At 39.3% G+C, this 13,340-nt stretch overlaps 8 protein-coding genes across 8 annotated transcripts; 6 read left to right on the top strand and 2 right to left on the bottom strand.

Annotated features, from left to right (window-relative positions):
• Positions 1 to 858: 858 nt before the first annotated feature.
• Positions 859 to 1,827, top strand: BX661DRAFT_170048 (uncharacterized protein; the record flags this gene model as incomplete). Its single annotated transcript, XM_051533583.1, has 4 exons — positions 859 to 1,054; positions 1,150 to 1,271; positions 1,446 to 1,557; positions 1,727 to 1,827. 4 exons carry the CDS (start codon positions 859 to 861, stop codon positions 1,825 to 1,827), a joined length of 531 nt encoding a protein of 176 aa, XP_051392686.1.
• A 285-nt stretch (positions 1,828 to 2,112) lies between these two features.
• Positions 2,113 to 2,591, top strand: BX661DRAFT_180180 (uncharacterized protein). The gene has a single exon (XM_051535402.1). It carries the CDS (start codon positions 2,164 to 2,166, stop codon positions 2,527 to 2,529), a length of 366 nt encoding a protein of 121 aa, XP_051392685.1. The 5' UTR covers positions 2,113 to 2,163; the 3' UTR covers positions 2,530 to 2,591.
• Positions 2,592 to 3,060: 469 nt separating this feature from the next.
• On the bottom strand, positions 3,061 to 5,390 carry BX661DRAFT_223646 (uncharacterized protein; the record flags this gene model as incomplete). Its single annotated transcript, XM_051538884.1, has 5 exons — positions 3,061 to 3,250; positions 3,292 to 3,335; positions 4,728 to 4,825; positions 4,967 to 5,099; positions 5,232 to 5,390. The coding sequence occupies 5 exons, from the start codon at positions 5,388 to 5,390 to the stop codon at positions 3,061 to 3,063; spliced, it is 624 nt and encodes a 207-aa protein (XP_051392684.1).
• Positions 5,391 to 5,393: 3 nt separating this feature from the next.
• On the top strand, positions 5,394 to 6,303 carry BX661DRAFT_204467 (uncharacterized protein; the record flags this gene model as incomplete). The annotated part of the gene is made up of 2 exons (XM_051538557.1): positions 5,394 to 5,628; positions 5,807 to 6,303. Coding segments are annotated over exons 1-2 (567 nt in total), but the record flags the coding sequence as incomplete, so codon positions are not given.
• Positions 6,304 to 7,019: 716 nt separating this feature from the next.
• On the top strand, positions 7,020 to 7,979 carry BX661DRAFT_219511 (uncharacterized protein; the record flags this gene model as incomplete). Its single annotated transcript, XM_051538818.1, has 1 exon — positions 7,020 to 7,979. The coding sequence occupies one exon, from the start codon at positions 7,020 to 7,022 to the stop codon at positions 7,977 to 7,979; it is 960 nt and encodes a 319-aa protein (XP_051392682.1).
• Positions 7,980 to 8,528: 549 nt separating this feature from the next.
• Positions 8,529 to 8,806, top strand: BX661DRAFT_197402 (uncharacterized protein; the record flags this gene model as incomplete). Its single annotated transcript, XM_051538125.1, has 2 exons — positions 8,529 to 8,761; positions 8,797 to 8,806. 2 exons carry the CDS (start codon positions 8,529 to 8,531, stop codon positions 8,804 to 8,806), a joined length of 243 nt encoding a protein of 80 aa, XP_051392681.1.
• A 62-nt stretch (positions 8,807 to 8,868) lies between these two features.
• Positions 8,869 to 9,328, bottom strand: BX661DRAFT_180174 (uncharacterized protein). Its single transcript, XM_051535401.1, has one exon. The coding sequence runs from the start codon at positions 9,310 to 9,312 to the stop codon at positions 9,133 to 9,135; it is 180 nt and encodes a 59-aa protein (XP_051392680.1). The 5' UTR covers positions 9,313 to 9,328; the 3' UTR covers positions 8,869 to 9,132.
• A 1,334-nt stretch (positions 9,329 to 10,662) lies between these two features.
• On the top strand, positions 10,663 to 11,693 carry BX661DRAFT_180172 (uncharacterized protein; the record flags this gene model as incomplete). The annotated part of the gene is made up of 1 exon (XM_051535400.1): positions 10,663 to 11,693. A coding segment is annotated over exon 1 (268 nt), but the record flags the coding sequence as incomplete, so codon positions are not given.
• Between the last annotated feature and the right edge of the window lie 1,647 nt (positions 11,694 to 13,340).

The following is a 13,340-nucleotide window of genomic DNA, read 5'->3' as shown; positions in this document are numbered from 1 at the left end:
TGTGAATTGAATTTGAATAAAATGATTATGATATTAATGATATACAATGCAAACGTTGCAATAAAATAAAAATAAACCAAAAGCTGAAAGGACATGACAATTTATCTTTCTTTTTGGCCACGTGCATGGCTTTTTATTTTTATTTATTTTTATGGACCGATTCCACAAGAGAAGAACCACTTGATCGTTGCCAGCAAAACAAGTAAAAACGAGCTATATTTAATTTGATTTGATTTCTAAAATAACATGTGGCTCCATCCATCAATACAATATGCCTTGGCCATACGCCCTTTTTTATTTTATTTTATATTTATATTTATATTCAACGAACAGCATTAAGCATTTTACTTGGAATTTTTTGGACAAATTGCTTTCTTTTTTGCTTTTGTATTAATTATCTCACAAAAAATAATTTTAATAGAAAAATATGCAAATGCATTTATGGCGCGCTTATTCTCTTTGCCTTTCATTCTAGCATCATCGGCCATGGAATTACTAGCGCCAGCTCTTTGTTTTCTCACAATAGTGCGCAGTACATGCCAACAGCCAGTATTGAGCACACCGGGTAAATACAAAAAAATAAATCCTATTTTTGCATTATAATTGATTAAATATCACTCATAAGCAGACTACATAAAATGCTTATATTTTATATAGATCTTATTTCCACCCCAAAGAAGAATCTCAAGCCATTTCATTCAATTGCAATTACAATTCCACCACAAAGCAAGCAAATAACACTGCCAACTTATCATTTAACCGCATGATCAACATGCCATCTGTGAGCACCGCCGCACCCAACCTCCCACCGCAACTGCTCTCCTCCTCGCCCGCAGTCTCTCCCTCAAAGCCAACAATATGAACCAACAAGAAAAACAATACATGCAATTACTCTCTGCACAAGTGGTATCCATAGCCAAAAGTCTTGACTCCAACCCAGCAGTCAAAGGCATTTTGTTCCCAGTAACCAACTTCCCAGAATGCATTCTCCAAGGCCACGACCTCGCACTCACCATTGAGTCCATTGCAAAAGAGGAATTCAACAAGGCCACAAGTAAACTTGTGTCTTTTGCCTCTAAGGCCACGATGTAGTGGTTACTTTAGAAGATAATGTGTTTTTTATGGTTGAAAAAATAACCCAGGCATTAGCATCCGTCTATGGCTTCTCGCAAGAGGCGGTGAGGATTGTCCTGTCCAACCCCTTATTAACCATACTGCCTGTGATTAACCCAGCTGTTCTCCTGGTTATGTTGGTTTTGGCCGCTGATCCGGTAAAGCTGGTGACTGATTTCCCAGCTTGGCAAACGCAAATTGACTCGCGCATAGGTGCAGTGCAAGGAAATCTAGGCATTGTCTATACTCTTGTTTCAAATGGTTTGCCATTGGTAGAGGAAGGGGTTTTGGCGGGATTATCACAGTTGGCGTTTTTTGGGAATGCTGCACAGGCAATGGCTTCTGCAGCTATTGCCGCACAGGCTGCTGCTGCTGCTGCTTCTGCTGCGGCTATTGCTGCTAATTCATTTGCCGCCTTTTCAAGAAATACTGCGGCTGCTTCGGGTAAGATTTGGAAATGGGTGCCGGAGGTGGAGACAGATGCAGTGGTGCCCGGCCCGGCTTATTTTCCGAAATATTTGTTGCAAACTAGTTTTACTTTAAACTTTTTTGTTGATTTTCAAAAGAGAATTTTTTTTTGGGGGGGGGGGGGGGATAATTTGTCTTTGAATAGCAATAATATGCGTGGTTATCAAGTCAACTTTAGGGGGAAAATATACAACAAAAAGCATTATCTCTTCTCATGTATTGAAGAGGCAAGCCATTAAACAGTAATGATAATAATACCAAGTGAAGCATTCTTTTCATATTTTCATACAGAATATATGCCATGTCCAGTGAAGTCAAAATTATGCATAGCCTTTTTCTGCGGTAAAAATAAAATGTAAAAAACCTGAATTCAACACAATAGAGCAATTAATAAATGCACAAGCAAGCAACCAAGCAAAGCCTTGGAGTAAATATATTAGAGTAAAATATAAGGCCTTAGCAAAATAATTTTTATCGTTTATATAAATTGCTAAAATAATAACCATCCACTTTTCTTCCCCCTTTTTTGCCTTTACACTCAATTTTTGTATTTCAAATATTTTCTAAAAACAGGTCTCAAAAATGAAATTTGCTTCAATCATTACCTTTACATCTCTATCTCTCAGCGTTCTTGCCATTCCTTCGCGGCACACCCCGATAATGTTTGCTCCCATGGCACTATCCGAAGAGCAGCTTGCCGCCCAAGCCAATATCCAGGCCGCCGCTCAAGCTGCCGCTTACGCCTCGTATATTGCCTCGGCCAACCATAAGGCCGAAAAGGATGCCAGAAGAGATGAGCGTAGAAAGGAGTGGGATGAGTGGGCTAAGCAGCAAAACGAGTACGGTGTGCCGAATGGCTCAAACTTTGTTGGCAACATACTTAATGGTGTCGGTGGTATTATTGACTCAGCCTTGGGCCCGGTTTATAACATCATTGGAGCACGCTAAAATAACAAATATATGTTTTTTTTGCTTTTTTTGTTTTAAATATCATTAAAGTAATAAATTATGTGCTTATAATTTAATTTAATTTTTTTTGCTTGGGATATCAAGTTTAAAATTTTAGTGATAAAAATAAATAATCAAAGGGTGTAGAGATATATTTTATATTTTGTAATAAAGCCACATAGAAAAACCCCTCCTTCCCTTCTCTCTCACTCATGCGTGTTGAGTTTCTCACTCGAAATAATATGTGGGGAGAAAAATGGCACACATCATTCATCAATGAAAAAACGTGCGCATCTCGCATTACATTGCTATTTAAATTATTAAACGCATTTAAATATACAAAAAATAAATGTAATTGTTGTATAAATAAAGCAACGCACGTACATAACACCCGATTCACATGCGAGTATGAAAAAAAGCCCAACAATATTTTATTTTTTAATATTAACTTTTTTCATCAAAATGAACATAAAAAAGATGCACATAAAGTCAATCCTAACCGCCAGTATCAGTACTCTGGCTATTACTACACTAGCTTACCCCGCACCCGAATTTCCGACCTCCTCTATTCATGGGATTATTGTCCCGCAATCTGCTTCCGGCACTGGCCAGGCTAACATCGGGGCAACCCTCGGTGGTGGTGTTCTTCCTACCTACACCATCGGCGGATTCCTCATTGGCGAAGAACCTGAACTTGCCGCCGGTTTCTCCAACACCGTTGCTTGGGGCGGCAGGCTACTGCCGTCATTCATAGCCGGACACGGTTTGGCAGCCTCAGTGGATCCAAATAATTTACTAGGGCAAGCCTCGGCGACTGCCTCAAGGGCAGGATGGCTTGGCGGGCTTGTGCCAATGATAGACGGTGGGCGGGTGTTTAATGGGAATGCCGGATATAATGTGGGAAATGGTGTTACAGCAATATTGGGTGTGAATGGCGGCGGTTGGAGAACTTTGGGGTATGGCGGAATTTTCTTACCTACTTCTAGGCTGGTTGCTAATGGCGGGGGGCAGTGGAATTTTTCTATTAAAAATGGTGCTGTTCATGAACCCACTCCTACGCCCAATCCATAAATTTAAAAATATATAACAATTTATTTGCTTGTATGGATTAATAGCACATTGCGTATATTTTCTTGATAAAATTTAAATTCAATAGTTATATTCTTTTTTATTTTTAAGAAAATAAAAAATATGGTGAATTTTCCACACATTGATGTACATAAGAACATATGTGTCTAAAAATAATATTGTTGCAATCTGATAATCACTTGCAGTAATAAAAAAATAAAATTGCAATGGTGTGCATATTACAGATTTACTGCAAATTAGGCGATATTACCTCCCAAAGGCACAGGTTTGTTAAGATATTAAAATACATTGCCAGATTGCATTTAATATACTTGCATGCGCACCATATTTTATATATTGAATCTTGATTTCTTCAACAACCAGCGCATCAATATATATAAGGTCAAATAACTTAATATTATGTCACATTTTTTTGTTTTTGCTGTATATATTAAATTTTTAGCTTACCAATTCATAATTTATAAAGAAAAAAACATGAACAAAACAACTAATTTTATTTTAATTTTCAGTTTTTTTACAGTCAATATTGCACAATTTGCAGGATTAACAAATGCACAAACAAACATAATCTTATCAGAAGGCGGTGAAGCATACCAAATAATAATATCCCATACACAGTGGAACAAGGAAACAGTGCTCTCTACCCAGACCTCATCATTTGACTTTTTCCAGAATACAACACAAACATCAAATTGGCCTGTACCTTTATTGTTATCCGAAAATTCCAAACAAAACGTTTCAATAGCTTCTATCTTTGGCAGCATAAGTTTACGTGGCGCAACCAAGTCTCATGTAACCACAAGCAAAATATTGTCTTCCAGCACTACTAGCTTAATTTTTAGTACCCCAATAATAATGCCGTCCACAATATTAGGTTTTTTGGATGGCCTGTCATCCAACCACAATGCTACTACCAGTGGCATTTCTGCCAACACAAGCACTTTGAATACAACAAATATTGCAGACCAGACAAGTGTAGACACTTCAGAAGATCTCTCTACATCCACTTTATCCGACGAATCGGCAGAAAATTTTAACAATACAACAGCAAGTGAAAACATAATCTCTAGTTTCAAAACGGACAGGCAAAATTTATCCGCTACACCTACCATCGAGACAACTGTTGCTAAACCTTCAGAAAGCCTATTTTTGTCGCCTTCGCTGTTGCTGTTGTCTGTGTCGACAGATACCTTTTCCGCACCCAGTGCTGATGATGGCATGTCAGGCCAGCCGTCCACTTATACTGAAGATACATCTTTGTTCAAAACAGCTACTGCGGATAGCTTGAACCCTTTGTCTGTTATAACCGAGTCAACTGCTTCAGAATCAAAATCAGAATCAGACTTACTCTCATTGCCAATTCCCATGGCAAACACGACGCCCAGTCTGGCTGTGGTATCTACATATTTACCCTTCTTGCTCATCCCAGCTATTGGCTCAATGACAGAATCCTTGTTAGAAATTATGACCTCTTCGTTGTCCTCGTCACTCATCTTGTCTAATTATTCTAGCCCATCTATTTCAGAAGCATCCACCTCACTGACACCATTTTTGTCAACAGCAACTTTTGAAGCATCTTCTTCTACAACACCCATTTCTAGTTTTCCTGTCACAGACAGCTTGGACACAACCATTCCCAGCAGCTCAATATCACTGGAAGATTTGATATCATCACAATTCAGCTCAACAATGTCATCAGAATTGTTGGTGTTGACCACGCCCTCTACGGCATACAGTTCGATTTTATTAACCTCCTCATTCGACAAGGACATTTTGAGCTCAACTGCCACAGATGCTACGACAACGCTCTCAACAACATATGCTTCTATTATGACTACAACTTCAACCGCTAAATATATTTTAAGCCTGACTGTTATAGATGCCACGACCACTCCAATATCATCGATACCTATTCCAATTCCGAATCCAGCTTTAGCGCATGCATATGCACCTGCGCCAATCGCAAGCCCAACGACTAGTCCAACGACAAGCCCAGAGACTAGCTCAACAGTAAGTCTACAGTAAGCTCAGAAAAGAACATTTGTCAATTTAAACGCAATATTTTTTGTTACAAAATTTGGCCTCATTTTTAAAATGGCGCTTTCATCGATAGCTGCAAAAAGGTGTCAAAGCGCATAATCACAGCAAAACTAACTATGCCAATTCGATTTTCCAATATCTTTAATAGGACTGCAATCCCAACCAATGGTGTACACAGACGGATGCCGCTTCTTTTGGCGCTACCTACAATTTCTGGAAATGCACTTGTTGGTGGAGAATTCGTTGTTGGTGGAGGCATTATGCCAACGCTATCTGTGGGCGGCCTGGTAAACGGTGGTGATACTGGGTATAAACTTGGGGCATCTGCCACTTTGGGCGGAGGAGGCCGTGTTTTACCATCTGTTGCTTTTGGAGGTGGATTTGCCGGCGCAATCAACCAACTGGTGGCCAATATTGCTGGCTCAGTTATGGTGTACGAGGGCGGGTGGCTGAATGGACTTGTGCCAACAGCAAGTGTCAGCGTGAGTGCTGGAGGCCAGGCCGGAGTAATGTTGAAAAACGGGCTACAAGCAATGCTGGGAATTGGAGGCGATGCGTTGGGCTCAGTGGAATATGGAGGTCACATTATTCCTTCCTCAAAACTAATTGGAAAGTTTAGCGGCGGGTTTGGATATGCGATTAGCAATGGCCAGAATATGTTTAAAACTTTGACTACGACTGCAGTTGTGCTTCCAGCTCCAACTCCAACTCCAACTTTAGAATTGGTTTCAACTGCACAGGATACCGAAGTGACTGCGGAAGTAACAGTTCTTGATATTAATGAATGATACAGGTATTATCTAAAATATAATTTACAATTTCTATTTACTAATTTCTCGCCTGAGCAGCAAATCGCAACACATCCCGTGTCAAAAAAGCCCTTTTGCGTTTGTTGCAAAAGCCCTGCATAAACAGACCTGAATTTCTATTTTATATATATATATATTCTGTTATTTTTAATATGCACGCCACTCGTATGATTTACAGAATGAATGGGCATTGAAAGACAGCCTGATGTTGTATATTTAAAAGATTAATACGCACACGAGCTGCTTTCTCCACTTGCATAGTTATTTAAATGAAATCAGGGGGCTTTTATACATGCATTTTATCGATTAACTAAAACATACTTTTAAGTAAATTATCTAAACACCTGCAAAACTATCCATACATAGTGTTTTTTTGCCAGCCGATTGTAAATGAAAAGCCACGGCTTTTGAAAACAACACAGATAATGGCATTAGCAACGACAGGTCAAAAGCTAAATTAGATTGTTTTTGTAATAAAAACATTTGCCTTTCTAATAAAAACACCTATTATATTGGAATTTATTTGCGCAAAACTCAAATTTAATAAAAAAAATGAAAGCAAGTTATTTTTATTGTTTGGCGTATAGTCTTGTCTTTGTAGATTTACTGGCAGCTGCTAGTACCGAAACTTTTGATTGGCGTGGTTTCTCTCCATTTGCCGGGCTGAGAAGTGCTGATCCACATAGCCTTTTCAATTACCTAGCCTGTCACATTTCTGCTCGGATTAAATACAATCTGAACCCTATTGGGTATCAAAATTACGGAGACAACTGCTCGCAATTAGCCAGCGGACCAAAAGAAACCGGCACACCACAAACTTCACCATCAAAGTCCGAATCAACTTATATTTCCACTCCAACTATCACCACGCCTACTTCGGGTATAACAACTACTATTACTACCACCACAACCACAACTTCTACCATTACCATTCCCGACCCCGAGACTGGGGCCAAATCCAAAGCTATCCCAGTTGCGGCCAAGACTAAAATGTTTGCTCATATAGACAAGCGCCAAATTATGCCATCATTTTCTGGCATCGGCACGCTGCGGGGAGACATTGTTCTTGGCGGTGGGGTTTTGCCAACCCTTAGCGTGGGTGGTATGTTTAATGGCGGTGAAAATGGAATCGGAGCCGGCGCGTCAGCTACTGTGAATCTGGGTGGTGCTGTGCTTCCCAAGGTCACTGCCGGTGGTGGTGCGTACGGCAAAATTAGTCAAAATGTTTTGGGCGGTGGCGTTTCGGGCACATTCGTCGAGGGCGGTTGGCTGGGAGGCATTGTACCACCTGCTAATGGAGGTGCCAGCTTGGGCGGCCAGTTTGGCGTAAAGTACTCTAGTGGCCTTCATGTCCTTGCTGGAAACAATGGTGCTGGCTGGGGCACCGTCACGTATGGCGGATTTTTAATACCAGCATCGACTGTTGCTGTTAATGTGGGCGGCAATAGGGGCGTTCTTATAGACAATACCATGTTTGTGCCTCCGACACCGACGCCAGCTCCCGCACCCTGAGCAAGCTAATCACATTCGCATTACAATTTTATTTTTATATTCTCAAATACATAATGTTTAGATTTAGTAAAACTACGTGGTGGCAAAGCACTCTGCTGTTCTTGATTTCCACATTTGTTTAAATCCCCGATCAAGCTTGACAGCCAATCGCATTGACCAACCAAATTTTCATTTATTTTGATTTGCAGATTGCGCTAATTGTCCGACGCAAAAGCATATAATCCGGTAATACAACCGGGTCATGTGTGCTTTTTTCTTCGGATTAGGGAAAATTCTTGGCATTTCTTTATTTTCTAAAACTGTGTGATGTTGCACCAACACGTGTCCACTCTCACAAAAAAGCGACTCATCATTTCGTTGACAGGTCATCGCCGCAAAGTGCACTACCTGCCAGGTATAAAACAGACCAAGCTGAGGCAGCCCCCACGTTCTTTCGCTCTGTTTAAACTTTATCGCTTTTCTTTATTTCCCAAGCTCATTTTTTGTATACCGCAATCACCCAACTCACAATCTCTGTACTTATTCCTTTCTTTTTGTAACATCTTAAACATGGCTCGCGAACCTAGCTCTCCCGGATCCGACAGCAGGGATCACCATCTGTCGCGCAACGGTGCAGATGTGCGCAGCATTCCCAAGAAACACGGCTCGGGCCCATTCAACTGGGGTACATACAGCGAGATGCTTAACTATATCGACGACGCGCCTGGCTCTACCCCGGTCTCCAAGAACAACATCCAGGTGGTGGACAGAACCGAGTTTGAGGAGCGCAAGAGAGCAATGTCGTCAGACAGAAGCTAAGTCGGCTGAGCTTATCTAGCTCTTATTAGCTTTTATTGTTTTTGAAAATATTGCTAAATATATAACAGTATCCAAGTTTCTGTTTGTTTTTGGACCGAATCAGGCAATTCTTTTTGAATTACTAACTTGGACGCAACAAGCAGCTTGGTAATTTGCCTGCACTGATCCGGGAGCTTGAATAAACCACGTGCTTATAGAGCCATGCAAGCTTATGTATATGTATGTTTGTGGATGGAAAATCCATATTCTCGTATTGTATTCGACTTGCACGCAGTGGCTGGCAATATTTGCATGCTTAATTACTTAATTTTAATTGAAAATAGCTAGCACGTTTTTTAGTTGAATACAACAATGATCAAATATATTGTTGGTCACGCCCATGCAATGCTAGGCAACAAGCAATGTTTGCACCTGGATGACATGTGGACGATGTAGATAAAAACAAGTAAATACACTGCAACGAAGCAATGCAGATGCGCAGCTGCCATGTCCTAGGGACCACATGGGAGCATATGCACCAGTATGTATGCAACATGTGTGGTAGAAAAAAGGCAACACATTAATTTCTACACTGATATATTTTCCAGAAATAAGCTGCTGCAATACTCAATGGTTATAATAAATTGAAAGATCTTCAAGGTGGTTTTGCAATTAACAGTATAGACCACTCAAAAGGTGTCTTTAGATCCATTTAAAGACAATTTATGCAATGTCTGAGAATTTGAGTGCTGGAAATCTGCGGAGATCCTCATATCCAATTGCACTATTATGATTCATAATTCATGGTTGGCAATACCCGATATAATCATTATATGATAAAGTGACGTAGTGCGGCAATAGATGGTGGCTTCAAATCTGCTGTGCAAAGCATACTCTTCCTCGTTTTTTTTTGTTATTTACAGATACACCCGCCCAATGCGTAAATTTTTAAAAGCATTGTCTTTATTTGTATACTTGCATTTATATTTATATTTTTGCAAATAAAGAATAGAAAGACACGCGCGCAAAACACCGCACATGCATATACATGCAAAGAATTGCACATAGTGCAATATGTCTTTGTTTTTGAGTAGTTGTTTATTGGAAGCGTTCATCCGGCAAAAGAATTGAATTGTTTGTTTGTTTTCTTTTTTGAAAATGCAATAAAAATAATAAAGAAATAGTGTGCTCTAAAAAATATGGTCGGTGGGAAAAAATAATTGTTTTACAAAGTAAATCATTTTATATTTGGCAACAAGCGTTTCCAGATACTAAAAAAATTGGTTTCAGTGCTATTTCATTTTTTTTAAAATGTGATATTGCACAGTATCTTATAAACATCTGGCATGTGCCAAATAAAACCAAATACAATAGTTATTCTATTGGATTAGAATGAATTGGATTGAAAATGTCAGGCAGCAGAAAAGAAACATCTATTTGGGGCGTACCAGTAATCCCAATGCAGATGTAAAGCAGGGGGTGGGAACAAAAAACGGGTAGTTGAAGCGCCGCCTTTTTCATTTATCCAATTATTTTTGTTTTTTTGCTTGGGAAAAATATCTATAACAAAAAACAAAACACTAAACATTTTGATTTGCTACGCACAACAACTTGCTTAGCACTGCCGATTATGTAGAATATAATAGTATTCATACGTGTGTGCTTATCTGGAAACTACGAAAGATGAAAGGTAGGCATCAAGTTATTCTTTGCATCCATATTGGCTGTTTTTTATCTTGCAGGAATGCGGGTGGGGGTGTCACACCAGCATAATTTGACAATTATTTTATAAATTTTGTCCCACACATTTACAGTATCAGCCGGTGCTATTAAATGGCCGGAAAAACCCCCCAAATAAATAACCAATAAATATAGGTCTACTTGATTGACTTGGATTACTAAATAACCAAATTGTATGTTTAAGAAAAGTTGTCAAATTAATGGCAACTACGCCAAAAAAAAATATAATCTGTTAGAGCAGACATTAGCGGTTTTGGTTTTTAAAAATATCCAATAATTATATTGACATTCCACGTGTAACTGATTGTATAAATACGCTCTCTTTAGAATGCCACCATGTATGCACATGTATTAGATGAATGTATGCCAAACACGTGAATGGGTGCAAGCTATATTTTAAAATTCAAGTAGCATATCAAGTGCTAATTCAATGTGTACAATTTAGAATACCTAATACACAGCATATCCTTCAGAGATCCGGCCAAACAAATAAAAGTCTTTGCCGATTTTATTACACAAATAAATGATATCCGTGAATATTGGTGAGAAAAAAGAGGGCATAGCGCTTTACTGTACGTTTAAAGCGGATTTCATTATTTTTGCTACGCTTCATGCGCTTTGTCCGTGGAATTTTTTTGCTGCAAAAGGTGGGCATTGCTTGTGCATGTCTACAATCCCCCTCCCCTCAATTTACCTTCCCGTTTATGGCACGGCGTTGGCACCAAAATTATTTTATTCTCCCCCATTATTTTATTTTGTGCTGTGGCATAAAAAAAAAGTCCGAGACATGAGCTTGCTGAATTTTTTTATTTGTATTGCCTAATGTTATTCCTGATTTTCAATGCAGTGCCTGCATTTGAGGAGCCACGCAGGAAAGTGGAACGCGGATGCGCTCGTGTCAATCTTTATGCCATGTCGCTCCTCCCTAACCACCCCATCGATTAGCAGCGATAAGGCAATGACCTTTCTTCCACCGTGTAAAAAAATGCCAATTATTATAAGAAATAAAAAATAGCAGCTCCAAAGTGCGTTTGGAAATTACGAGCAGAGATGCAAGTGCAAATATAGTACCTATCCGCAAGTAAGTGGAAGCAGGTTTCAATTGCTTTTGCCGCGTGTCACAAAAGGGAAAATGCACAAGGCAAATAGTGGGGTGGAAGTGGCATTGTTAATGAATGCATGCGTGTGCGTTCCTCCACTTAATTTTTGCTTGTCTTTTTCTCTTTGTCTTTAGGGCAACCAGGATGTAAAATAAACAAGGTGCATGCGTGGACATCGATCCAACCCGCACCAATCCGCAAGCACAAACCGCTTTTGCGGAGACAAAAAACCCCCTCTCATGTTGAGCAAGTATCGGCCATTTGCTGATTGCGTGCTTTCTTGTTAGAATGTTTTTGGTGTTTGCGGAAAAAGTCGGGTGAAAAAGACCCAATGGAGTATTTGGTTTCATTTGTGCGAGAATCGAGGCGACAAATTAATGTGAAAATACATTTACAGCTCAAAAATGGTGCTCATTTTGAAGTACCGTTGTGTCATCGTCCATAAATTCTGCTAAATCTTTATTTTCAGCAAAAGTAAATAAACAGATGCCATCCACTAAAAGCTTACAAAAAAGATACTGTTGACCACACAATTAGGATATGAAAAAACGTGAGAAAAATGAAATATTTAACGTAAATATTTTGGTAATTGCGTGCTTTCTCGTGATATTTGTGCCTCTGTGTGTAGATTCATATACACAATCAAACAACCAAGCCAGAAATATTGTGTGGGAAGAGTGGGCCTTTGACACAATTGGATACCTGAACATTGTGTAGTTCAAGCTCTTAATTTCCCCTCCTAATGTTTTTTTTTCTGATTTTGATGTGAATCCGATAACGGACAGATGGCATGCAGATAACGAGCGGCATTGTAAAAGCCAATTAAATCCTTATTTCGGTTTTTTTCGATTGTGCTGCCAAGCAATTTTTTTTTTGTGTTTTCTTCCCGTGGTTTGTAATTTCTGGGGAAAAGGGAGGCTGGTTGCTTGGCTGATTGCATTTTTTTGCTTTTTCGTTTTTTTTTTTGCATTGCGCCACTACGACTGTATACCATGTGTCATTGGCTGAAGCTGTATTTCTCTGTACCATACCGCACTATTTATCTTGTGAGGTGGCTGGTAGTAAAGAGGATATCCAATAGCAAGGGCGAGGAATTGCAAAAACAGTTGTTCACGTTTAGCATTGTTTGGCACGCAGTAAAAAAAACTGAAGTCTTATATTGTGCAATTCTATTGTTATTTTTGGGCTGGTTAGCAATTGATGTGGAAAAGATAACGCCATATGTGGGAGGTTTGTTGGTTAAAATAAAATATTGTGTTTGAACAATGCAATATTTATTAATTACGCACCATTTTTTACTTGTGCTTGCAGCTTTTTTTGTCCATAGGGTCCTTGCAACATTGGAGAATAGTGTGGAAAAATAACAGTAGAATAATTATTAGCGAGAGTGCGTTTTTTGTTTGTTTCTGAGAGTACTAAAATTACTTTGGATGTGTCACAATCTCTTCAAGTTTTTCTTCCAAGTACAAGCGATATAGCAGGGTGGCAGGATGGATTAATACAGCCAATGGGGATTTACCAAACATAATACATATTCTCCGAATACAAGCACCGAGCTTTGATTTTGCGTGATACATGCATTCCTGTGCACAATGTGAAACTTGGGCAGCCGCTCACAAAATATCTCACAATTGCCATCCCCTCACTTTCTCCCAATGATTGTCACTGATCGTAGGGGTTTTTAGCGCCCACAAAATAAATTAATTAGAATCACGACCAGTTACTACCCTTAATTATGAGCATC

The sequence above is a fragment of the Kickxella alabastrina genome, assembly GCF_025024165.1.
Source record: "Kickxella alabastrina strain RSA 675 chromosome Unknown BX661scaffold_7, whole genome shotgun sequence".
Taxonomy (NCBI): Eukaryota; Fungi; Kickxellomycota; class Kickxellomycetes; order Kickxellales; family Kickxellaceae; genus Kickxella; species Kickxella alabastrina.
This window is presented reverse-complemented; position numbering and strand designations above follow the sequence as displayed.